General features: G+C 40.9%; 1 protein-coding gene across 1 annotated transcript in view; it reads left to right on the top strand.

The window, feature by feature from the left end:
• The first annotated feature begins 8,340 nt into the window (after positions 1 to 8,340).
• CRYBG3 (crystallin beta-gamma domain containing 3) overlaps positions 8,341 to 27,703 on the top strand; it is a 122,558-nt gene continuing 103,195 nt past the window's right edge. The window contains exons 1-2 of the mRNA XM_040226612.1: positions 8,341 to 8,633; positions 26,342 to 26,408. Of these exons, the coding sequence (XP_040082546.1) occupies positions 8,485 to 8,633; positions 26,342 to 26,408 (216 nt within the window). The 5' untranslated portion in view covers positions 8,341 to 8,484. The remainder of the gene's footprint in view (positions 8,634 to 26,341; positions 26,409 to 27,703) is intronic.

Here is a 27,703-nt window from a genome sequence, read left to right as displayed (position 1 = left end):
GGTGGATCACATTGTGTATTCTAATCACCAAACACAGGACCTAGAAGTATTCAGTAAATGTTCTTTGAGCAGGTAGAAGGCTATAAAATACTTCTGTAGATGGGATATTGTTCAGGGCTTAAAAAAATTTTTTTTAAATATATATTCCTCCCACCAACTTTCCTAATCCGGTTTGAGGCAGCTAGTACTAGAAGAATGACTACTAGGTCAGTGATCTTGATTTAGACTTTATCTAGATCTTTATTTCAGAATTTTCCATTTTCTTGTCTTGTTTTTCTGAAATATAGACTGATTAATAAACTTTTCAGTAAATACATATTGTTTAAAAGTTTCTGACTTTCCAGTAGCTACTTCTTAAATTTTATTAAAAGATTTTACCAAATTTTACTAAAAAATTTCTTTCTAATCTAGATTGTGTTTTATTTAAGCCACAGAGACTAAATATACCTATGCATGCACGCTCAGTTGCTTCACTCATGTACAACTTTGTGACCCTATGGACTATAGTCCACTTAAGTGATAGGCAAAATCAGAGTGGCAAATAGATGGAGAAACAGTGGCTGACTTTATTTTTTTGGCTCCAAAATCACTGCAAATGGTGATTGCAGCCATGAAATTAAAAGTCACTTACTCCTTGGAAGGAAAGTTATGACCAACCTAGACAGCAAATTAAAGCAGAGACATTACTTTGTCAACAAAGGTCCATCTAGTCAAGGCTGTGGTTTTTCCAGTAGTCATGTATGGATGTGAGAGTTGGACTATAAAGAAAACTGAGCACCAGAGAATTGATGCTTTTGAAATGTGGTGTTGGAGAAGACTCTTGAGAGTCCCTTGTCCTGCAAGGAGATCCAACCAGTCCATCCTAAAGGAGATCAGTCCTGGGTGTTCATTGGAAGGACTGATGTTGAAGCTGAAACTCCAGTACTTTGGCTATCTGATGCAAAGAACTGACTCATTTGAAATGACCCTGATACTGGGAAAGATTGAGGGCAGGAGGAGAAGGGGACGACAGAGGATAAGATGGTTGGATGGCATCACTGACTCAATGGACATGAGTTTGGGTAGGCTCCAGGAGTTGGTGATGGACAGGGAGGCCTGGCATGCTGCAGTTCATGGGGTCACAAAGAGTTGGACAGGACTGAGTGGCTGAACTGAACTGATGGATTTTTTGCGGGGGGGCTGGCTTCCCTCATAGCTCAGTCAGTAAAGAATCTGCCTACAATGCAGGAGTCCCAGGTTCGATTCCTGTGTTGGAAAGATGCCCTGGAGAAGGAAATGGCTACCCACTCCAGTATTCTTGCCTGGAGAATCCCATGGGCAGAGCAGCCTGACAGGCTACAGTCCATGGGTTCGCAAGAGTCAGACATGACTTAGCAACTAAAACACCACCACCATGGATTTTTTGTTACTACATTTAGCAATATTTTGTAAGGAAATTTTATGAAAACTTGTTAATGGTATTGTTTTCTAGTAGACTATGGAAGGTTTCTATAGGTAAGAATTGGCACTTTATCACGCCAGAATATAAACAAAGTGGATCGATGTCAACTCCATCTATACAAAGAAAGTTCCTGTGAAGGAAATAATGGTAATCTCAATTTTAGATTAGGTAGAGTTCCCATGTGAAAACTGTGGTTCATCTTATATGACAGCATGTAGCATTTCCAGCTGCTTTCTCTTTCTAATCAAAACATTTGCTTGCAATAACAGCTGCCTCTCTGCCTTGTTTTTAAACCATTTGCAGCAAATCAAACTGGGAACAGCGTGTCCACAGTAAGAGAACTCAGGATTCTGGGACATGTCTTTTCTAAAATTTCAAAATAAGAAAAAAGAAATGCCAATTCACAAACCAGTTGTCTTTTTCCTCTAAAGCTTTGTTTCATGAGCCCTAAGAAGCAAAATTTACAATCAATACTAGTATACTAAAGTCCAGAAATTTATAAACAATTTTCTTTTCAAAATTTGTTGTTGTTCAGTCACTAAGTCATGTCCAATTCTTTGCAACCCCATGGACTGCAGCACCCCAGGCTCCTCTATCCTTCACCCTGGGTTTGGTCAAATTCATGTCCATTAAGTCAGTGGTGCTATCTAACCATCTCATCCTCTGATCCCCCCTTTTCCTTTTGCTTTCAATCTTTCCCAGCATCAGGGTTTTTTCAAGTGAGTCAGTTTCTCACATCAGGTGGCCAAAGTATTGGATCTTCTTTGGCAGCAGTCCTTCCAATGAATATTCAGGGTTGATTTCCTTTAAGATTGACTGGTTTGATGTCCTTGCAGTCCAAGGGGCTCTCAAGAGTCTTCTCCAGCACAATTCAAAAGCATTTAAAATTGTATATCAGATATGTCCAATACAGTGCATAACTTCTGTACTCATCAATCATTTTGGAAAAACACAATACAGGAACTGAGTTTTTCATATAATGGTAAATTATTCTTCTGAGCCATTATCTGTGTCATGTTTATGAAACTGCATTTCTAAAAGTTAATACAACTACTACATATGACTATATTATAGGTAGCATTTGACTCAAACACAAGACACATCAAACTGAATTAGTATGAATTAGTATGAATAACTTTTATACATTTTATAATCAATGGTTTGGTATAAGCAAATTTTGCAGTTTTTGAAGAAAATATTTGATTGTTAATGTCATAATTTAGTAAAGCATTCATTTATAAGTATCATCATCATATCAAGGGAAGAAAAGAGGATATGTAATTTAGGTCAGACCAACGCATCTTAAGTATTAAAAGATGGGTGTTTGAAAGATGTCAGTCTCCGCATGTTCTGGAAATAAAAACCAGACAAACAATACAACAGAACTTCATGCATCCCCATAGAAGTCTGAATAACCAATCACTTAAAATTTCACCATCTGCTCTTACTGAAGCAGCAAGATTGAGGCGTTTTCTGGCCATGATGATCAGAATGTAACAGAATGAGAAACACTAACAGGATTCCCCCCACACATCCTTTCTTATTTACTGTTGTGGTTCTTAATGAAAACCTGGGCTATACAAAGAAAAGGGGAGGATGTCCCCCGCCCCATCTCCTAATTGAGTGCTTATACCCAGTAATAGCTTTTCACTGCCCTGGGCAGCATGATATTGCCTCATTTGGCCTCGCACAGCTATTATTCCAGGAGGCAGCTAGTGAAGTGCCCCAGTCCATCTGCTTGCTTTTCATGGGCTGGTGCTTTCCTTGATGTTGACAGCTGTCTTAATATTCCTGGGCCACCTGCCACATAGCAAATACTGTGCCGTAATGCATACACAGAAATGTATCCCCCTGGTGGACTTTTTAGAACAAAAAGCATTTCTAAACCATGCTTGCATCCTTGTTGAAAGGCTTCAGGGTCAGCACTTTGTTCTCATACTTTTGAGGAGTAATGTGCTTATGCTTTCGGAATGGTAGTTCAGTTACAGTGTGATGAACTTGAGCTTATCTCACATATCAAATAAGCTATTGAATTGTACTCTTTTTGTAGAAGTCATGGTCACAGGAAGCAGAGGAAGAGAACAAACTGACAGTTATTTCCTCTAGTGAGTCTTCATGGAAGTTTCTAGACTAAGTTCACATGTGTGCATGGTAAGTTGCCTCAGTTGTGTCCGACTCTGTGAGACTCCCTGTACTGTAGCCCACCAGGCTCCACTGTCCATGGAATTCCCCAGGCAAGAATACTGGGTGTAAGTTGCCATTTCCTCCTCCAGGAGATCTTCCCAACCCAGGGATCGAACCCATGTCTTATATGTCTCCTGCATTGGAGACTAAGTTGGGGTTCATCCTAGGTATGCTCATAGAAGGACTTTCTCTTTTCCTATCTGCTTTGCTCATCTGTTCACCCCATCAGACTTGCGTCTTGAGGGAAAGCTCTTGGTCTTATCACTGTATCTCTAAGAATGAGTGTGTTTCTGATCCATAGTCAGCACTCAAGGACAAATCCAGGTTTTAAGGTACCTGAAGATTTTTGCAATTTCTCTTTAAAGAAAAATATTTAAAAGTAAAAATAAAAATTAGATATAAAAGTGGGTAAAAAAATAAATCATACACATGACCAGTTTTAAATGATTGATTAATATTACAAATGTCACAGAGTCTAGAAAAACAGCATTTTTTCCATTATCTGCCTATTCTATAATATTTTTTCTTATATTTTTGTTAGTGTATTCTTTCATATGACATTTTCTAATATTTTCTATACATATAGTAGAAAGATAAAGTCTTTCCTTAAATTTGGATGAGCATACTTATTGCTAGAAAGGCTAAGTAAGCGTACAACATTATATACCCACATACACACTCATTGTGGTATTGCTATAGGTTTGTGCCCTACAAACAAATATTATCATAAGTTCTATTTTACATGATTTTCATTTAAAAGTTTGCTGCATTTACAATTATAAAAATTGTATGTACTATATTATTTAACATATAACTATTTTGAGAGAAATTACATCAATTAGAAGTAATTCTTTTAAGTTTTGTCTTCTGTTGCCTGAAATAGTTTTCCACAACTCACCTTTTGCTATTGTACATTTTGAATCTTGTTTCACCTCTACTACCCACACATTTTCAGTGTTAGAGGACTTAGGATATGTTTATGTCACGATAGTGCCTCTGGTCCTGTATCTTAGGTGTAATGCCTGGTGAGTTGCCCAATGAACAAACTGAAATTAAAGCAATAACAGCTATTCTTTGGAGAAACTGACAATCACATAAATAGATTCCACTAAATCCAAACTAAAATCCACACTACACATTTCCCAGCATGTCCTAAAGGGCCTCCAGTAACTCCAATACCAGCTGACTCTAGGAATAAGGTGATGGAGGGAAAATCCAAGTGGAAAGAGATTGTGGTCTTAATTGTGCAGTTTAAACGTTTGCTTTTATAAATTTCATAAACACCACCAAGTGATCACATTCCTGAACTCACCTTGGAAGAGACCATGCCAATGAGGTGCCTTGAAGCTTTGGTTTCATCAGCCTCACAGTAAATATGCTTCTAACATATTCATTAAATGAGGAACTGATCAGTTCTTGAAAAGTAAATAAATGATAATTCAGGAGTCATTGATTTATGGCTTTGAGCTAATTTTTCATAGAGTTTGCAAAGCACTTCAATGAATGCAAGTATACCTGGTGCCCTGCCTCCATTAAGGCAAATTTTATGAAAAATTAGCTTAAAGCCATAAATCAATGACCCCCGAATTTTCATTTATTTACTTTTCAAGTACTGATCCATTCCTAGGTGTCATCTGCTCTTACGTTCTGAACTCATAATAATGAATTTCTGAATACTGAGTTCTAAGATTGCATTAGGAAGTCTGTAAAAAGGTTGAATTTGAGTTTTAAGGATCTTAGAGATTCTAATTTAGCACAGTCATCTTCATTTGTTCATTCAGTTTTTCTTGAAGACATTTAAAGAGTGTCTATGGCAGAAGCATATTTACTGTGAAGCTGATGAAGCCAAAGCTTCAAGGCACCTCATTGGCATAGTCATTTTCAATGTGAATTCAGGAATGTGATCACTTGGTATATGGGGCTTCCCTAGTGGCTCAGATGGTAAGGAGTCTGCCTGCAGTGCAGGACACCCAGGTTTGACCCCTGGGTTGGGAAGTTCCCCTGGAGAATGGAATGGCTACCCACCTTAGTATTCTTGTCTGGAGAATTCCATGAACAGAGGAGCCTGGTGGGCTATAGTCCAGAGGGTCACAAAGAGTCTGACCCCATTGAGCGACTAACACTTTTTTTTTCACATGAATATATATATATCATAGGTTTGTATTGGCCCAACTGTTTATTTTAGGGGTCTCTAATAACATTTATACTATCTTATACCTTTGCAAGCTGTTTATTAATAGAGGGATTCTAGCTGGATGAACATTCTACTACCTCAACTATCACCACCAATACTATAGATAAATAGTTTCTAGATAAATGAAGGACTTTACCTGACATGATTCTGATGCCTTCTCCCACTGAGGATAGTAATTATTGGAAAAAATATGACTAGCCCAGCATTCCCCTTGAGGGCTGTTTTTTTAGAGAAATTATTTTCTTAAATGGCATTATTAGATAAACCCATAAGTAGTGATAAACTGTACTGGCCCCAATAAGATTTTATCCCCAGAGAAACATTCTGAACAGTCCACCCTCTGGATAGGTAGTAGGGTGTAGGACCTGCTTTGGTCATAGTACAAGGGCTGGACACATCTGGTAGCCATCTAGGATTCCTTTGGGGAGATTAATTCTCCAGGCCTTCTAACTGGAGGGAACAACTGCCTTCCTACTCTCTTTGCTTTCATATTCTCTGGGCTTTCTGGCAAGCAGGCCTTTAATGGAGATTCCTCCCCAGAATAGTAAGACTCAATTGGGAACTTTACTTGTCTTATTCTATTTTATTTTTCTAGCTTTTTCCTCACAGGAGAAGGTTTTCAAAAGAGAAAGCGCTGGTCAGTCTTGAGGGATAGTTTGGGGTGAACCCAGCAGAAGGAATCTGTACTGATTTAACTTTGGTAGGTTAAACTGAGCCAGAACAAATTAAGGTGAGCAACCTTGGTCTCTGCTGCAGTTGATAGGGGTGAGAGTGCTTCTAGGAGGCAGCTACTTTGTGGCAGGAAAGTTCAATAGCCCTCAGCTGATGCTGAAATGGGGCTTATGGACATCGTGTCTACCCATAAACAACCTTCTCCTTCAGGACTCCAGTCAGAGCAGGCCAACCTCAGGGTACCTTCCTTCCCCCTCCCTCAGGTCGGAACTGCCTTGGCCGTTTCATTTTATCTCATTTACTTGTATAGCATTTTTAGGAACAGGTATAAGATAATCACTTTTATGACTTCTACACCCTCTCAGGGGCAGCTGGCTTTAAAACAAACCACCTAGGGTGAATGGGCCCCTTGATGTTTTCTCTACTAGCCACCAGGATATACAAAACTAAAAAAACAAAAAGAATCTATGCTACTGTATTAGTGAAATAAGTCAGAAACAGAAGGACAAATACTCACTATATTTGGATTCACTTATACTGATGAATCTAAAACAGTCAAATCCATAGAAGCAATGTGGAAAGGGAGTTGCCAGGGGTTGGGGAAGGGGAAACAGGGCATTATTAATAAACAGGGTATTATTCAAAGGGAAAGTTGAAGTTATGCAAGATGAGTAAATCTTTGAGTTCTACTTATAGCACAGTGCCTGTAGTTCACAGTACTGTATTATATACTTAAAACTTTCCTAAGAGGGCAGATCTTATGTCATAATTGTTTATAATAATAAGAGTGGGAGGAAAGTTCTGGAACTCATGGATGGTTTTATAGCATAGATTGTGATGACAGTTTCATGGTGTATATTTATTTTCAGTCTCATCAAGTTGCATACGTAAATTATTACAGCTTTTTGTATTTATAAAAAAATAAAACTAAGAAAAGTCAAACGACTGTATTTAGACATAATTCAAGCTAAATCTTAAGGACCTTTTGTTTTCCAGATTTCAGTGACGTCTGTGTAATAACTACAAAATATTTGTTTCCCCATAGTTTGAATTATACTTGTTTTTGATCAGAGTCATTTTTGCAAGAGGGTTCGCCGGGGAGCAGTATGTATTACTAACACGGAGTATGAGAAATATCAAAGCACATCTGGGTTAGGGTCAGTTACCCACAGATAGTAAGCCAGTCGAACCAGAAAAGAGTCGTTGACAGACCTGGACAGCACCTACGGCATCGTGGAGTGTGAGAAATATCAAAGCACATCTGGGTTAAGGTAAGTTACCCCACAGATAGTAAGCCAGCCGAACCAGAAAGGACCTGTTGACAGACCTGAACAGGCACTTATGGCGCCCTCAACTTCTGAGACTGGGCCACGGGGTAGCCGCAACTTTTTCAGCCCTGGGAAACTGTTTAAGGAATTACTGTTCGTTAGCTGAAAGGCAGCCTAGGGCACTGTGGTACCGCAGTTTAGTTCATGAGCTTCTTTCAAACTTTAATTCATGAACTTGTTTCAAAAGTCTGAAAAGCGTTCCGTGCACTGACTGGACGATAGAAAAACAAATCAATAATAGAAAAAATTGAGAGAAAAGACAAATGGGCTGGCAGGCTGAGCTCTTTTGGGCGGGAAGCCTGGAGTCCGGCGTTGCAGGGTGGCGCGTCCCGCCCCCCCGCCCCGGATTTCAGGCCCACGCCGAGAGCAGGGACCCGCCACCGGCGGCGGCCGGGCCCGGCTCGGGGCGGGGCCGCGGCCTCTGACTCCTCCTGGGGGCGGGCGGCCCGGGGGTGGAGGGAGGAGCCGCCTCAGAGCACGAGAAGGAGTAGTGCGGGAAGCCGGTCGCGCCCTCCCTTCTACCGCCCGGGATGGACTGAGCCGCGCCGGCCGCCCGCGCCGAGTCGCTCCTGCCCTCGCCGGGTCCCACGGCCCCGGGCCGGCCTCCCGACACCGCCTCACGCGTTCCGCGCGGACGGCCTCGGACCGGCTGTCGCGCCGGGGAGATGTCCGGCGGCCGGAGGAGGGGCGGCGCCCCCTGGCATAGCTTTTCCCGATTCTTTGCTCCCCGAAGCCCTTCCCGGGACAAGGAAGAGGAAGAGGAGGAGAGGCCGGGGACAAGCCAGCCGCCCGCGCCGGGCCGGGACGCTGCCAGGTGGGAGCCGCGGGGTCGTCGGGGCCCCCGCGCCGACTCAGGACGGGGGGGGTTCCTGGCCCCGCTGTCGGCCAGGCTGCGCTCCCCACTTTCTGTTCTTCTTCTTGCATTGCTCAAGTGTTTTCCTTCTCTCTCAGTTCCCGCGCCGCATCACTTGGTCTGTAAATCCGGGTGAAGTCCGTGGCCAGCGGCCGGGCCAGCCCGCGGGGCGCTCAGCCCTCCATCTCCCGTTCCCGGACGGGGTTCGGTTCCCGTCCCACACTCGCGTCTGCTCTAAGTTCTCCGGCAGAAGCGAGTTCCCCGGCGTCCTGCCGGCGGTAATGCGAAAGAGTAGTGAGCCCAGCCGTCCGCCAGGGCGAGGAGGGCGCGATCCGAAAACCACTCCGATAGGAAAGGTAAACGCTTTGGAGCGCCACCCGCTCTGCTGGGATTTTGCCGTCTTGATCGTAGTTTTTCAAAGTAATTTTTTTTTTTAAGAATGATGATGTTGAGTTCCCAAGACGCCATCAAAATATCAAACCGTTGCTAGGCTTATGTACCATTGCCTGACATTTAAATGATGCCACCCTTCTTTCCCAAATCTCCTTGGAAAAAACATCTGCATCAAGATCCCAGACGGATTCCAGAAACCTGGACTCGAGCTGTCTTGGTTTCTGTGATAATAAAAACGTGCCCCCCCCCTTTTTTGCAGTTTTTTCTCCTTCCTCCACCTGCTGCTGTAAAATCGAGCTTTTTGAAAAATTCATGACTAATAAAAATACCTGTTCCGGAGTCTTTTCATCTGTCCTGAGGGAGGAAGAGGGGTTAAGTGATATACAACTCGCTGTTTAAAACTTTTGCTGGCCAGAGAGGCTTACTGCTGCCTCTTCCCCCACATTGCACCAGAAGATCACTCGTGATTGGAAGGACGCTCTCCTGAAAGCTGTGTTTACTTCAGTCGTTAAAGGCTTCCTGGAGAGCTTCAAAGAAAAATGGATAGGAAACAGAACTGTAACTGATTGAGCTGCTTCCATCAGTATTCATTCCTGTCTTGTGATTGGATCCTGGGCGTTTATGTGTTCCTCAGTTTCCCTGCTTGTGAAGCATTTGGTTTATGACCCTCTTAACAAAACTGCCACATCTTTCCAAGAAGGTCCCTATTACAACTGGAAGACTTCTGTGAGGCTTCAGCGATTATTGCCCTGTTAAGAGAGAATTTAAAATTCAGACTTACATAGTAGTTAAAAATAGTTTTGAAGTCTGACAGGGCTCAACCAGAATGTCAGAATGCTGGTGTAGGCAGACAGCCCTTGGTGCCTGCCGTCACTGTAACAGCACTGACGATCTTGGATGATAATATGGAAGCAGTATTTAAGAGAAACCCGAAGTAGACTCGGAACTAGCCTTGAGTCAGGATTAGAAGGGAACAGGCAGGCCAATTTCAGGTTCCTATCAGAATTGTTCTGAAATCTTGCCCGCCTCCCTGCCCTATTTGGGCTTTTTAGCCACTTCTCAAATCTAATCTCTTTCTTTCTGGTGCTAACCACTCCCGCAACTTGTCTCTTGTTTGCTTACCACTTCTCCATTACTCCTTATTTCCAGAGAGGCACAGACTGCTGCTTTTTGACAATCATAATTTTAATTGTGCTTATATGAATGCTAATTTTGTCCTTCATCCATTTTAGAACTTGCCAGATGTTAAGGGGACAGCGGATAATCTTTTGTGTGGGTGTTTTACCTTCTAAATGAGCTTAAATCTTTTCTTTTCAAGGACATAAACACAAAGCCTTTATTGAAAGTTTAATGAAACAAATGGAAACGCTTAGTACCAATGTCCTAGTAACACAACACCCTGGTGTTAACAAGATTGGAAACAGAATTGTGATTTGTCACTGTGATCTTATTTCAAAATGTAAGAGTATTTTGGCTGTTTCTTTAGAGGCAGTAAAAACTCTTGGTTTTAGTGGGAGCCTGGTTTACCTTTTGTACTGGTGATTTTAGATGCAGGGGAGTCTGCTCAGACATGGGACTGGGTGCGATAGGAATGTAAAAATGACTGAGAAAAGGGCTGTTTCAAGGAATTGGGAGAAGCTGAGACCACTTGAAAACAGCCATCCTAGTACCTATGATGTGTCTTGTTTAGTTGTCAAGTAGTGTCCAACTCCTTACAGCCCCATGTAGCCTGCCAGGCTCCTCTGTCCATGGGATTTCCCAGGCAGGAATACTGGAGTGGGTTGCCATGGTGTGTCTGGCACATTACAATTAACAGAATACTTTTAAAAATACTACACCTGAGGTTGGACAGACCTGTATGATCAGTATTCTAGTTTTACTATAAAAAACAGCTAAAGAAACATGCCCGGAGTCACATAGCTACTTTTCAGTTAAAGAACAAGTTTGTGCAGTACCTGCAACTCAGAGGCCACTTAATATTTATTAAGGATTAATGTCTGCATCCTGACTTTTTCTTGTACTTGAAGTGCATTCTCTCAAACTTGAGTTGTACAGTCTCGTTTTTTGCACTCCCAGTGTTGACTTACATGAGTTTCGTGGTGTAACTTGTGTAGGTACAAGTACAGATAGGACATAAATTCCTTAAGAACAGAATTCCCTAACAATTCCTTAAGAACACAATTGAAAATTAAACACAGACGTAGCCACAAGACCAATAAAAGTAAAATTTACAGCATTATCCTGACAGCTGTTTTTTGGCTACTCACAAAATGCATATGGTACCAACTAGAAAAAAAAAGTTTTTGAGGAGTTGCCATAACTGTACCACTGTGTACCATGCCATGATTCAGGTTTTCCAATATTTCCCCACTTGAATCACAGGAAAACTTTTGCTTTTACGGTGTGCTGTAAGATATTTGGACATGACTTGCTGTGAACACGTCATTTATATACTGTGTTCGCTGCTGCTCTCATTAACCTGCAGCAGTTAAAAGTCTGTTTGCATCAACACTGTTACGTATGTGAATTCCAGTGTTGGCAGTTGAATTGCTTGTTAATACTCTATCTTCGGTGGTTGACCACATCCAGAAAGTGCTTATATTAATTTGTTTTTAATTATATAGAAATGAAAACTGCAGTTGAATTCAATTCACGGCTGTAATGTTTAGCCTGGTTTATGAGTGTGCAATGAATAGGCTCAGCAAAAGTGATAGGGGAGAGCCAGGAGGGCTTCATGGGGGAGGTGGTTTTATCTGGGCCTTCAGGGCACTGGTGGTGTTTTCCACAGGTAGAGAACTTAACCAGGAAGATGGAAATAAGGGATGGGTCTTCTAGGCTGAGCAAAGGCCTGGGATTATGATCTCTTGAGGGCTGTATACATCAGTGCGGGCAGAGTGAAAGAGGTGTTAAGAAAATTAGATTTAGCACTGGGTCATAAAGAGTGTTTGGTCTCAATTTAGAGAATTTTTTGAAGCCCCATTCAACAGATACTGCTAAACTGTGAAATTCAGAGGATACCTGCCTTCTAATTTTCCTTGCTTTGAGAAAATAATCTCTCAATTTTGTTTCTTTGCTGTATCACACAAGATAGTGAGGCAAGAACAGCATTTATCAAAAGCTGACTGTGCACTCCTTTGGGCTGGGTACTTTTACTCGTATCATCTTTTTAAACGTCACACTCAGCCTGGAATGTTGGTATGCTTATCACTATTCTGACAACTGAGGAAACTGAGGATAAAAGAATTCCCAGAGGTGGACACTGTCGGCATCTTGGAAGGAACAATTCTTTGCTGAACTGGACTCTCCTGTCGTTTGCAGGACATTTAGCATCTGTGGCCCCACTAATTGCCAGGAGCATCCTGCAGTCATTGGGAGAACCCAGAACACCTCCCCCAAGGTGGGGGGAGGAAGAGCATTCCCAGGGGAGAACAGTTTATCCCAAATCATAACTGGGATAAGTTTCAGGGGTGAGATTTGAGATTGGGTCTCTCTGACTCAGAAACTCTGATTCTTTTTCCACACCATCTTGCTCACCAACCTTCTGAACTGTGCTCCTTCAAAATACAACTGAATATGTAATTCAGTTGGACCTTTCCTTCCTTTGTTCCAAATGGGTAACAATGTGGCCTATTTCACATATACTCTTTTTGACTGTTCCTTTGAGTGTCCCAATGTAGTGCCATTGATAGAAGGTAAGACAGGATCACTAGACCCAAGGAGCAGGGGCTGTGTCTCATTTATCTTGTTGTCCTCTGTACCTAGCTCAGGTGAGGGAGTGAATCTCTGTTGGTGGATCATTAAAACATTTATTAGTGGCTTTGACTAGAGATAATACACTCCTGCCCTTAAAGTGGGCATTTTTGAGACATGGTAGGGGGTGGGTACCATAAAGTTCTCTAGAGAGTGTTTGGCTCTTAATTTAAAGTTCAGAGAATATTTGCTTTTCACCATGGCTGAGTGTGGTTGATAAATGGGTGGAGCCACGATACTAGTGAGCTGAAGTGTAGGAGATAGTTTCATCAAATGTTAATAGTGCCTCTGATAGCAGCTGTTAAATGTTGACGACAGCATCATTTATGTAAGAAAAAGGAGCTTTGCGCTCTGAATTTTCATGGTGATTACATTTCAAACAGTGATTTGAAAGCACTGTACAAAATAATCAGTAATAGTTTGGTGGAATAAGATACCTATGTGGTGTTGAAGGGCAACATCTGAGGCTCATGCCTGCAGCAATAAAGATGACTGGAAAATTCCAGAAGTCCTCAGCTGTGTGTATTTTGTGAGAATCTTGAGCTTCCAGGTTAATGGAAAACACAGAACCTACTTTTGGCAGTGAGTAGAAATATAGACTGTTTTAGGGTATTGAAACCATACTTTTTTTCAAGTGAGAATCTGTCTTTTTGGGTTTAACAGGGTGTCTGCCAGATGTCTAACTTGAGGATTCTGTTTCTTGCTGAGGACATTTCCTTGAAAACTAACTTGATTGTACACTCTAAATGTGTGTTGAGTTGCAAGTGTACCTCAAGTTGACCTGCAATAAATTTAATCACAACTTCTAACTGTTTTGAAGCAAACATTTCATCTCAGTGGAGAATATGTAAAAAAGGGTAATAGTGAATTTTATAAAGAAGAAAACAATTTTCCCTCAAAGTATTATCAGAGTTCTGATGAAGTACACTCGTGTGCAGATATACCAAAAATGCCAGTGCAGCTATGATAACTAGAAAACAGATTGACGTACATTCAAACTCAGGAAGGGAATCAGACTGTCTACTGAAGAGAGAGGATTAGCATGAAATAAAAGTTCAAGAAGTCATGTTTATCTTGAGTCTGTCCGTTCCAGAAATTTGACTGCTATGTGTTGAGTATATTGCTAAGGCATGGGATACAAAGATGAGTAAAAGACCAAAACTGCCCTCAAATAGTTCTTAAATTAGTGGAGGACATAAACCTGCACATCTCTGTTTTCCAGATGAACTCATGATAAGCCAAACGTGCATTTGGTGTGTGTGACTTGTGTGGTTCAGAACACACTCACTGTTTCATGAGTGTCACACGTTGTACGAAGACTTTCAACAGGCTTTCAAAGTATCTTCCCACTCTCTTCTCTCTGAGCATAGTTTGATGAGCATCCTTTGCCGAGGCAGACTCCTGGGGAGATGTAGGAGCTGTACCAGCAGGGTGAGTGGGCGTGATTTCCCTCGGTCCCTCCTGCTGCTCCTTGACCCGGCAAGTCTTAGATGGAGGCAGAAAAGCACATTCTTGCAAAAAATCGGCATTCCAAGTGAGTGGACATCCTTATACAGAATGGTTGGATGTTGACAGAGAAACTGGTTTTGTGACTAGAAATAATTCGTTGTGTGGCAGTCATGAAGGCCAAGTACTGGTACAGCTCCAGCAGGGTTATCCCTCAATGTTTAACCCCTGGGGGTATTTAACTGGAAATATGCCAAAGCAGTGAAACAACTAAAGTTTGCTTAGTTAAGTGTCCTTTTGTGCCTGACAGATTAGTGATGACAAAACTAAACCACCCTTAATTGAGGCTCTAGTAAGATCCAAGCCCTGTGCTTGGGGCTTTCAACATATACAATCACTTAATACTCAGAGCAACCTTATGAGACAGGAATCTTTACTCCATTTTACAGACACATAATTTAAGGCTTGGAGAGGTCCAGTAGCTAATCAAAAGTCTCACAGATCTTGTGGTAGAGTAAGGAGTCATCCTCCTTCCTGAATTCAAAACCTACAGCATTCTGTGACTGCTTCTTCTGCTCAACTTGGAAAGAAGACCCAAACAGAAGGCAAGGCCTTAGAAAATGTTTTGACTGCAAATAAGACTATGGCCTGCAGCTGGGTGTCTGCCCAGATGGCCTGGGTCAGTGCTCAGTACAGTAAAGAATTGATACTCCTGGCAGTTGAGAGAGGAAATTATATATACTTTATAAATTTATATTTAAACACATAAAAAGGGTTAGTCTCCTAAAAAGATTCAAATGAAGCCTATAGCAAGGTACCATATTCCACCTGTCTGATAATCAAAACCTGAGTTCAGTGTAGGTAGGCAGGAACTCTGGTACACTACTAGTGGGAGTGTAAATTGAGGCACCATTTTGGAGGGAACTTTGATGCGCTCTATCAACATCATACATTCACATACCCTGATTTAACAGTTCCCTTTTAGAAATTCCATTGGATGTATACAGCTTGCAAAACAAGCTAAAAGTTGGCACTACAAATTTAATCATTGCAGTGTTGTTTTAATTAGCAAGAGATGAAGATTAAAATGAAGTCTTATAATAGTGGACTAATTGGTAGATCACCATGTATCCATGTCGGAGAAGGCAATGGCACCCCACTCCAGTACTCTTGCCTGGAAAATCCCATGGACGGAGGAGCCTGGTAGGCTGCAGTCCATGGGGTAGCAAAGAGTCGGACACGACTGAGCGACTTCACTTTCACTTTTCACTTTCATGCATTGGAGAAGGCAATGGCAACCCACTCCAGTGTTCTTGCCCGGAGAATCCCAGGGACGGGGGAGCCTGGTAGGCTGACGCCTATGGGGTCACACAGAGTCGGACACGACTGAAGTGACTTAGCATGTATCCACGTAGTGGACTATTATGTGGCTGTCAAAAATGATAAAGCTTTTTGTATACTGATAAGAAAAATAGATTTAAAAACCTTTTTAAGGCAAGATACAAACCATTGTGTATAGTGTGCTCCTATTTGCATTTGAAAATGGGGGAGTATGAAAAAAGTCTGTTACTAGTATTGTGTTAAATGTTTGGGAAGGATGAGAGACTGGGTGAAGGAATGAGGAATAGGAGGGAGACTTCTTCATTTTACACCTTTTTATACTTAAAAAATTATATGAATTACCTATTTCAGAAAACTGGTTATGACCTAGTGAATATCTTTGTATAAAAGAGGATAAAAGAGAGGATTTATGATCCTGTGTTGGCAAAAATTCTCCAAAGGAAGAATGAACTCCATTCACTTGTTCAAGTGAGAAAAGTTATGATTGAGGCTACAAATAAATGGAATATTTATAATGCAGAATAATTGGATATTTAGATACTTTCTGCAGGTATGAGAGAGGTCTATGTATTTTTAATCTGCAACATGAAACTGGGTAGAGTTAACAGAGCCTCAAAAATACCAACTTATTTTTATGAGATCACGTAAATCATCCACTTTGAGTAGTCATGTGACTCTGACCTGAAATATTCTCTCAATCTGATTATAAAGGAAAGGAGATAGCCCTCATAGCTAAGATCTCTTCCAGCTTTAGAATGCCAGCCAAAACTCTGTAGGGTAACAGGCGTACGCAGTATAGGTTAGGAAGACTTCTGTTTTACTGGAAAGATCACAGATGAAAATGCTTTGGGTATTTCCGCTGTGTGTTCCTAACGTTTTCATCATTTGATTTGAAAAGCTCACCAATGTTTTTAACAAGAATCCCTTTGGTACCACTCATGCCAGGTGCTGTACTAACCTCTGGGAATCCAGTGCAGCATGGCATTGGTTCAAAACACTCCTGCAGTTCTGTGGGGAAGGCACACATAGCACAAATCTTCCTTCCCTTCTTAAAATAAGTACCAGCATGTCTCATGGGCTGTGGAGTATTTGACAGGGGTGGGCCCACTCCTAGAGGAAACTGTTTTAATCTCCTTCAGTCTGTTCCTCTGATCTTTTTGTACACATGTCTATTTGCTATTCTTTATTTGTAAACTTTAGACAATCTATATTGGTTTCTGCTGATGGTAGATGAGGATTGAGCTATTTTATATCTCTTTCCACTTCTCTTTATTCATTCAGCCAAAATAAGTGTTATAATTTGGGGATTAAATCAAAAGTCAACTTTTCCATGTATATAAAATACAGCTGTTTAGAATAGCACAACATACTTTTGAAGGAGCACATCTTATATGTCCTTTATGATAAATAGCACAAATGACAGAAATGACATGAAAATGGTATTTGAATGCTCTCATGAGTACTAATTTTATGTGATAGCTACATGATATGTTAGAAATTTCTGCTTTACTCTTTATATTAAAATTTATACAAAATATGGATATTACCTTTGCAGGTCATAATTTTTTTTTCTGTAACTGCTGTGCTTATAACAAGGAATGAAATTCTTTGAATTTTATATTTTGATAACTGGGAACAGGTAGCATGAGATGTAAACTCTTAGCCTATTATTGTCTTTGCTGTCAAAGTACTAAAGAGCATACCCTGGCTGGACAGGTGGCATTGTGCTATATTAATCAAAGCTGAAAAATGTGTGTGGTAATCAGTTTAATTGTTCCATTGTTCTATTATAGATAGGTAGATAAGATCTTATTTGGCAATGTTACATTTATTATGATACAAAGAAATTGCTATTATGTACTATTTGTACTATTAGTATTTAGCTGTTTGTCTTCTCTAGGTTCATTGCTTGCATTTTTCACTGACTTGTTCTTATTTGCTTTTTAGAATCAACTACAATACTTGGGATTTTTTTGTTTGTTTTGCTTGCCTTTGAATAGTAATATATGCTCTTCTAAAACAGGTATGAAATTAAAGAAAAATCAAAAAGAAAAAAGAACACAAGTCATACATAACCCTATCCACCCAGAGACAAGTGCTGTTCTGCTAGATCACTTCTGATATGCGTGTCTACATGTATACATATTTTTAGAAAAAGTAAAAGTCTTCTTCAGGATTTTGAAATTTGATTTTTTTCCCCCACTTAACATTGGTGCTTTATCATTTTATACAGTAGTACATATACTCTTAGAAATAATCAAAATAATTTAATTTTACTCTTTTGAAAGATCTTAGATGGGTCATCACTTTTCATAATCTAGTGTGAATGTCTTAATGTGTCTCCATTTACAGAGAGTCTGTATTCTGATGGGAAAGTTATATAGATTTATATATGACGTGCTTTATAGTAAAATAAAGTCAGATGAGAGAAGAGGACATGACAGAAGTAGTGAGTGTGGAGTAAGGTATAGAGAGGATGCTCGTGAGGCCTGTCTGCTGGGGAACACCTGACCCAAGACCTACGTGATACTTGAATTAATGTGAATGAATGTTAATTGTTCAGTGATGTCCAACTTTATGCAACCCAATGGACTGTATGTAGCCCAGCAGGCTCTTCTGTCCATGGGATTTCCCAGGCAAGAATACTGGAGTGGGTTGCTATTTCCTTTTCCAGGAAATTTTCTTGACCCAGGGATCAGGAAATGAGCAAATCAGAGCAAAGGACTTTCCAGGCAGAGGGAAAAGCCTGTGTCAAGATCCTGGGGCAGGCTCCTGTTGGCACAGGTGTCAGAATAGGCAGAGACAACAGAATGGAAAGGAGCCAGGGGCCAGATGAGGTCAGCCTTGGTCAGGAGTTGAGATGATAAGATTACTTTTTAAGAAAACTATCACTTGAGCATGGGTTTGTATGTGCATATATATTTGTATCCTCTTAAATAGTTTATCAGCTTGTTGGTCTCAGAAGACTTGACAGAGGAGGAAGGGTCTGAGTTGGAGGAGACGTCAGTCTTGGTCAGCCACTGGGAAGGTCCAGGCTCACCTGTTCTGGGGTCTCCAGAGCTCCTCTCTCAGGTGGTGTGTCAAGTGGTACACGAATGAGTGTCCCATTCTAGACGGCAGCTAGAGTACTGCTTTGAGTTCATGTCACAGCAAAAGATCAGGGTATTGATCCTTGTGAGGTTGGTCACAAATGTTTAGAATCTGAGGGGTTTGAGGAAGAGGACTTTGGGAGAATACAGCAGTTGCTCATGTCACGTGTAGATGGACAGCTCAGGTCACGTCAAACTGCCTGAGATTCTCACTTTGTAGCCTCTGATTAAACTGTAATTATGGGTCTCATTTTGGGAGCATGTGATAGGAACAAAAGTAAATCAGCTTCCAGGTAGATAGAAAAATTATAGGAGAGGGTTGACATTATGGGGAAAGGACTGTCAGAAGCTCTAAGACTGCAAAGCCATAGAGCTTCATGATCATATCTATTACTCTCCTCCCTGCTCCTAGTTGCTCTCCAAAGAGGTCTGACATCGAGAGACCAGATGTTTGAGCTAAAATGCATGCTATTTGACTGTCTTAAAAGTGCAGCTTTTACTTACCTTTTAATTTGAAACCCAGAAATAGCCATAACCACCTGTTTTATATTCTGCTAATGGTCATTAAAAAAAATACAAGTACTACTCTACTGCTGGCAGTCACTGTTTATGAATGGACAGTTTTCCAGATGGTTGTTTGGAAATTGTCAGTGTGGAACTCTGTTTTTATCCCCACAGAAGCAGGGTTGGAGATGCTGGGTGGGGCTCCAGGCCAGTAGATAAAAGTCAGTTTAATCTGTAATATACTGTACCTTCAGTTGGGCTTCCCTGGTGGCTCGGACAGTGAAGAATCTGCCTGCAGTGTGGGAGATCTGGGTTTAGTCCCAAGGTTGGAAAAATCCCCTGGAGGATGGCATGGCATCCCACTCCAGTATTCTTGCCTGGAGAATCCTCATGGACAGAGGAGCCTAATAGGCTATAATCTGTGGGGTCACACAGAGTCGGACACGACCGAGTGACTAACCACCACCACACAGTACCTTCAGTACAACGAGCAAAGAGAACTCTAGAGCTTGTCTGGTGAAGATGTGTTTCTAAGAAAAGATCCCCAAGGTAGTGTAGGTGCCCCGTGGCGTGAGCAGGCCCTTTGGAGGGTGTGGGGGTAAAGTTCAACCTATATTTCAGCACTTGAGTGGCAGTGAGAGGGAGAAATCCAAGGAAATAGAGGACAGGCCCCTGGTGGCCTCAGTCACTTTGAAGTCAGGGACAGTAGAAGCTCTGTCTACTTGTTGTCACGCCCTAATATTTTAACTGAATTGGCTTCTTGATCACAGTCTTTCTCTTTCTTTACCACAAAAGCCTCAAGATTCATCTGCCTTTTCCTCTTTCTCTCTGCTTATTGGAGGGTCATATGTGATTTTAGATCTGGCAGAGGGCTGGTCTGACCCTTTCAATGTATGTGTTTGAAAAAGGAAGATCCAGAAAGGGGCATTTTGACTGAAGACCTTTTGTCCATCATAAGATGCCATCCCTGAAACAGACCTCTGTCCATTTCGAGTTTTTGCAGAGCTTTTCGCTTCTGGTAACAGCAAGAAAGGGAGTGGGTTGGGAAGAGATCCTCTCCCTTGTTCCATAGTCTTTTTCATTTAGTCCTCCAAGGCTTTACTGAAGTGGTGTGGACCAGGCTTCCAGAACTCTCAGGGTTTTATGTTAGTGAGGGAAGAGAGAAACAGATTAACCTGTATTCTCATTCCCGGTCCTCAGCTATATTGCTAGTACTGTAGACTGCCCCTTCTAGGATGAAAGTGAAAAGCTAGAGTGGGAAAGAGAGGAGGCAGAGAAGTCCTCAGCACAGGCCCCTAGGAATGGTGGCAAGTTCCTGGGGGTAGTGGGTTGGGGGTCCTGCTTAGAAATAAGGCCATGCCCAAACCAGGCATGTGTGTTCCATCGCTCAGTTGTGTCCAACTCTCTGTAGGCACATGGACTGTAGCCCACCAGGCTTCTCTGTCATTGGGATTTCCCAGGCAAGAATGTTGAAGCGGATTGCCGGTTCCTTCTCCAGGGGAACCATCCTTACCCAGGGATCAAACCTGTGTCTCCTGCACTGCAGGAGGATTCTTTACCTGCGAAGCCGCTGGGGAAGCCCCAAACAAGACACCACCTTCTATGAAGTCACCTTGAGTTTGAGAATGCTCAGAATTATGGCCATGATGTTACCAGTACCAGAAATTGCCTCCTTTCTGGAAATAGCAAGAAATCACAGACTCGGGAATCCACTGAAAAGTGGGCTGGCCTTTGGAAGACAGTTATGGAAGCTGTATTCAGTTCTTCAATACTTCCAGATTTTTCTGATGCAGCCACCATAACGGTGTGTGAGAGAAACAGCAGAGTAAGAGGTGGTACTCAGCTGCCTTGTTGCAGGAGGGGGAGGAGTGAAGAACTTTGTCTTCCTCACCCTGCCTCCAGCCACATCTGCTCCTGCATGACTATCCAGTGACCGTCTAGGAAGTGGCATTCTTACCGCTTGAGGGACTGACTCTGGAAGAGACCAAGCAGCATCCCTTAGGTTTCAGTACGTGGTAAACACTCAAAGAGGGGATTTTTCTTCCGTCCCTCTGGACTTCGCATACCCTGCATGCTCATTCAGGCAACAGCTCTTCACTGGGACCATCTCTGCTGAACATCAGTGTTGCAAAATGGGTGCTATTTCACAGGAGTGAGCTTTTGAAAAAATTGATACCTGTCCTTTAATTATCACCATATAACACATTGAAATAATGGATATCCCTCCAACCATATCATTCTCTTCTCTGTGCAACTCTCGGTTGCTGGTTTCAGCTCAGTAAAGAGGCTCTCACGCTGTTGTTTATCAGGAACTTGATCAGAGGATGGCCTGCATCTGAACAACCCAGGGAAGGAGGGGCCGGTTGTGGAAAATGTGGATTCCTGGGCCCCACTCCAGCTGGAATCCTTGACTGCCAGGCCCCCACATTTGTTTAATAAACAACTGTGCAGGTGATTATGGTGCCTCTAGAGAGGGATTCTCAGGGAAAGAGGGCCAGGGTGTTGTCTGGCGTGTTCACTGCTCGTTTCCTAGTGTGTACTGAGAACAGTGTCTGGCACCTAAAAAGTGCAAGGATGTGTCTGGTGACTGAGTTCTTGGACCTAGTTTTCTCCTCCTTACTTCCTGTGAGTTGGGGAATCTTGTTAGAATTTGATTAAAAGTAATAGTGTAAGATATTTTAAGTGACGGGATAGGGACTCTCTGTAAATTGTTTGAGCTTTAGAATGTAAATATGCCTCCTTTTTTTTTATGGCCCAGGAGGTTTGTTTTATTTTATGTCTGGCATAAAGTAAGTGGGTTCTTAATGGCTGTACATTGGATTCCTGGTTTTCAGTTATGGTCTAAATAAGGCTGCATCAAAAATGAGGAGCTTCTGTGTCACTTTGACCTTGATGCTTATCTAGATTTAATTTCCCGAGTTGTGTTAGCTAAGTTAGATGAGGATGTTAAAATTCAAGGTAGTCTTATTTGTACCCAAGTGTGATCATGATGCCTGCCCCCTCAACTCCCTGCCTTGAGCAGAATGTGTGCTTTCTAAAAATACTGCTATTGAAATACTCCCAGGTCCCAAAGGGGATTAAATTGTGAGAGAACAATAGGAAAGGCTTGTCTTTCTTAAGGTTTGAGATCATCTGAATTTGAAAAGTTTTTCTTTCTCTTACATTTTATTTTTGAGTCTGAGAGTACCATTTCCAAGCCTTTTGAGACTTTTCTGTTGATATTTCTTCTTTTCCTTTTCTTTCTTTTTCTTTTTTTTTAATCTAGGCTGACATCTAAATATCCAGTGTTTCGAGTATCTTTATGAATCCTGTCCTAATTTTTGTGTGTTTTGTTTGGAAGTCAGTTGAAAATACCCTTGTTCTTATTGAGTAACCTTCTCCCAGCCCAACTTCACTCTCTTATGTCTTTTGAGAAAGTTGTTGCTGGATGAGAGTGGATGGTATATTCTTTCAAGAGACTTACATACTAGTGTGTCATTAAGGAAAAAGGATTACTGTGTATTATTATGTTGTTCTTAATGGCACAGTGTTTTCTGATTAAGCACACACAACCAGAATGTTTGATAGCAGTTATTTTTACAGTCCATCTGACAAACAATACTTGAATGCCTTCACAGTGCCAAGCGCGATGCTAGGCTTTGGGATACAGCCATGAGTGATACAGTCCCTGGGTTATATGAGTTCAAATCTAGTTAGACAAATGGACAAACAACCAGCCATTATGGTAATTACTAGCAGGAATGTTTGAGGGGTATCACTCTGTGTAGTGGGGTCACACAAATTACAGGTTAACATAGGAATCAATTGGGAAGGAGGATTAGGAGTTGGACAGGGTGGGGAAGGGTGTTGCAGCCAGGAGGAGAAAGTAGTTTGCTGGTATGTGAATTTGGTGTGTTCTGAGAATGGGTTCTAGGTGACAGGTTTGTCTGCAACCAGGTCATGAAGAACTTTCTATAGTTAAACTAAGGACTCTTCATTTCATTCATCAGCTGATGGAGAATCACTGAAGGAGTTTTTGAGCAGGAGAGTATCATGGTCAGATTAATGATCACTGTATCTAAGAAGAATGGATTGAACCAGAGCCATCCAGAGGATGTCAGAGACAGAGACGAATGGAGACGGGACTCCAGACATCCAGGAACGACGTGGGGAAAGCTTTAACTGAAGCAGTGATTTTTCTACTTAATCCAGAATTTTAAAATGTTGTTTTAAAACGACACATTTTAAAATTTCAGTTTAGCCATACTATTTGTGAAAGGTAAACCTTAGGATATAACTTTCAACAAGTTTTATAAAGTGTCAAGTATTAACTGTTCTTGGTGATTTCAGCTTTAAATTCTTCAGTTGTTTGCGCAATGTAGAATACTTATGTTCTGACTTAAAACTTTTTTTTTTTTTTGGCATTTTGTGTGTGTTTACAGTGTGGAAATAATTATAGCTACTTGAAAATCCTAACTTCTTCCTTAAATCCCATGGACCCTGAGCTGCATTTTCTGCAGAGCTTTTGTACTGGGAAAGACACTTTTTACTGTTTTCGTATACAATTTCAGTAAGGCAGTAAGCTTATAGTGTTAGTCGTTCAGTCATGTCCGACTCTCTGTGACCCCATGGGCTGAAGCTTGCCGGGCTCCTCTGTCCACGGAATTCTCCAGGCATAAATACTAAAGTGAGTTGCCATTTCATTCTCCAAGCTTACACAATACCCTGTGAACACTCTAAATAAATATCCTTTCAGAAATCTTGAACTAGGATACTAAACTGTCTATTGTATATTTAGATAGATTATATTTAGAAATTAACTAGATTCAAAATAGACTGTAGTTAGAAAATATACTTATCAAATCACCAGGGTCAGTAGTATTCATGGTTATACCCCAAATGTTTATATCATGCTCTTTTTATGTGTATTTTGCCAGTCTCTTTTCTTTGATTTGAGCTTAAATAGACAAGTATTGACATTTAACTTTTAAAAAATCTGAATTATAAATAACCTTGTGGCAAAAGATAAGCCTAGTAAAACAGGAAAAAACAAAATAACCCACTCATATTTAAAATGTTAACCATTTGAGACATTATTTTATAGACATGTCCATGTATATAGGTTACAATTCTGACTTGTACATTGTTTTTCTACTTTGTCCCTATTTTACCCTATGGAGTTTTCTTATTTTAAACACATAGCTTATGTATTTATTTACATGCGTAATTTTTCTTACTGGCATTTGAGCGTGGCTGTATCTTTTCTGTCCTTGTGTTTCTGCATAGAGTCTGAGACTGAATGAAATTTGAATCCGTTGTATTTTCCAGGTGTTCATCATCTATTTTTATCCTTCTTTTTTTTTTTTAAATCATTGTCATTTGTTGCCTGGATGGATAGTCTGCTCAATTGTACTGGATTGTATGGATAGAAAATCTTAAATGGTGTCCTTGCTTAGTATCCTAGTGGGAGCTGTGGAACCCCCCTTTCCATTCCCTCTCCTGCCAGTCACCACAATTCCATCCATGTGTTTTTCCCCACCCAGTCATTCTCCTGCCTGAAGGCTTCCCAGTGCTCGCAGAACAAAGGTCACATTCTGTGATGGGTCAGACAGGTTCTTCTTGGTCTGGCATCCACTAACCTCTGTTCTCATTCTCATCTCTAGCAGGATTATCGCTGCCTGTCACAAGATCCTGTGCTTCAGTCTTAACCTTAAAACAAACAGACAGAACATGGTGGTGGTGGTGGTTTAGTCGCTAAGTCCTGTCCAGCTCTTGCGACCCCATGGACTGTAGTCTGCCAATCTCCTCTGTCCATGGGATTCTCCAGTCGAGAATACTGGAGTGGGTTGCCATTTCCTTCTCCAGAGGATCGTCCCAATCCAGGAATCGAACCCAGATCTCCTGCATCGCAGGCATATTCTTTATCGACTAAGCTACCCCCCAAATACTGTATCATTATCAACCCTTGCCTTTGTACCTCCTGCATGGGCGCTTGACTGAGCGGGCAGAGTCTCTGCCTCTTGCTTCCTCTGTGCTCCATGGCACTTCATTCATTCAGCAGTTATAACTTGCACCAGACTGTATTATTAGTTTGTTTATCAGTCTCCCCTACTAGACCTTGTTTTGCGAAGATCCTGACCTACTTGTTCTTAAATCCTCAAGGCCATGCACGATTCCCAGTTCATGGTAAAGTGCCACAATAATCTTTAGAGTGAAGCTACTCAATTTGTCTCAGATTATGAAAGTATGAAAACAAAATAACATGTCAATGTAAAGAGTTAATTATTTAGATCTAAAATGTATATGTACCTAATAGGCAAAATAAGTTATTATGACATCTTATAAGACATCTGTGAAGGTATTCCAGACAAGACAGTTAAAAGTGACTATCTGGAAAATCAGATTTTTAAGGCACCATCTGGGACACACTTGTGTGTACTTAGTCATTCAGTTGTGTCTGACTCTTTTTGACCATGGATTATACAGCTGCCAGCCTCCTTTGTCCATGACGATTCTCCAGGCAAGAATACTGGAGTGGGTTGCCCTGCCCTCTTCAAGGGATCTTCCCAACCCAGGGATAGAACCCAGGTCTCCCACATTGCAGGCAGATTCTTTACTGTCTGAGCCACCAGGGAAGCCCAAGAACATACTTGGGATCAGATAAACCTACATCTCTCTTTCTCTCTCTTTTTTTTTTTTTTTTTTTGCATCTCTTTTAAGTATTCCCAGAAATCTCTAGATGACCCTGTATGTTTATAAAAATTTGTTGAGTAGAAATATATTTCAAATAACTGTTAGCATAGGGTTAAAAAAAGACTGGGCTGTGGAGAACCATAATATAAATAGAGTCAAAAAAGAGTGCCAACACTTTCCAAGATTATGATAGTTGTACACTCTTGCTCCATTGTTCAGGTGTGTCATTGGTGTGATGCTGGTCATAAAGCAGAATGGACTCACCGAAATGTCTGGAGCCTGATGAGCATTTTTGAATGTGTGTTTCAAGTATAGACACTCAAATTAATAGCTTCTTAGTGTAACACTTTGTATGTGAATCTTTGGGGCATTACAGATTAAAAAGGACCTTTCAGTTTTTGCATTAAACACAGAAACCGTATGATTTTAGTAATTCTCTTTTAATTTCAAAAAAAAACTGTTTTTTTTTTCCAGTGTTGAAAATGAGCCCATGAGTACAAGTCAGAAAAAGGAAAATATACTTTCATCTGAAGCAATAAAGGTATAGTTTTAAATTAATATTATTTTATATCAAGCAAATAATTTTTTCTTAATTTCTTCTCATTCTTTTTTCTGATTGTCATCTCATTTCACATTTCAAAAAGAGCATAAAGTCTTATTCCTTATTGGAAACTCTAGCTCAGTTCGGCTGGATATTTGCATCTTGCAGTGGGGTTGGGGGTAGATCACTGAAGAAAGGCTTGAGACAGTGCTGTTCTTCTTACCCCAGCCGAGTCACTAACCAGCTGTGAGGTCTACCGCTGAGACATTTAACTTCTCTCTGCCTTGGTTTTCTAATCTGTAAATTGGGTCATCTAACCTCCACTCTCCCTTTCCCCTAGGAAGTTCTTCAGTTTATGTTGTGTTTACTCAAATGCTCCTGACAATTAAGAGTGCTTCTGAGGGCATAGAAGTTAATGACCTATTTGTACATGTCATTAATATGTGATATGTTTGTTTAGCTCATAAGTGAACTGGCTTTCTCTGCATCTACAGAACAACCATGAAATCATATATGCTATACTTCTACAGAGATGGTTATTGATAAGTGTGGTTAAAAATCTCTGCAAACTGCTAAACCTTATAATACTTCTTTTTCTTTTTTTCTTCTTCTTCTTTTTCATCATAAGTGATTTTCTAGAAATTGGATGTTTGTGTTGGTTGGAAGTGTGAGGCTAGGGTCAAGTTCTGATAGCTCTTCCACATTCATGGAGTTTGGGCCCAGTTACTTTCTTTTTAAATGACTTGGGACAGTCAGTCAAGGAGAAAGCTTGTCAGGTACATTAGCCTGGTCAGTGGAAGGATCAGAAAGTCAACTGAATCCTTCGTTACTGATAATCCTTCATTACTCTTAAACATTACATGAGGTCCAGAGGCCTTAAAGATGGTAAAGGTAAAGCTGTTTTCAATTTTTATTCCTGCCTTGTCCACCATAGTTAACAATATAAATATTTTTAAAAGAAAAAAAAATCAGAATCTGATTTTTATTTTTTATTTTTAAACTTTATTGAAAGAAAAAAATCAGAATCACTTTGCTTCCCTTTCCTTTCTTCTTCCTTAGTGAGTTTGGCTACTAACTCCTGCCCCCCCCCGGGTTTTATAGCACTTCCTGCCTGTTCTTTGGCAGCTGGTCGTTAGTCAGCTCATTGGTTTACCACTGCATGGACTCTAGAGCTTTCTCTGTCTTGTTCAGTTTTTACATGTCCTGTGTTGCTCAGCTTCAAGATTTTTACTTCTCATTTTATGTGCAGCTTTGCTCTTGAGTTGTCTCACAGGAAGCATGTGTTTTACTTCTGA

Source organism: Oryx dammah, unplaced genomic scaffold, assembly GCF_014754425.2.
Source record: "Oryx dammah isolate SB20612 unplaced genomic scaffold, SCBI_Odam_1.1 HiC_scaffold_2, whole genome shotgun sequence".
In the NCBI taxonomy this organism is placed as follows: domain Eukaryota; kingdom Metazoa; phylum Chordata; class Mammalia; order Artiodactyla; family Bovidae; genus Oryx; species Oryx dammah.
Note: the sequence above shows the minus strand (reverse complement) of the source record. Positions and strands in the feature narration are given on the sequence as shown.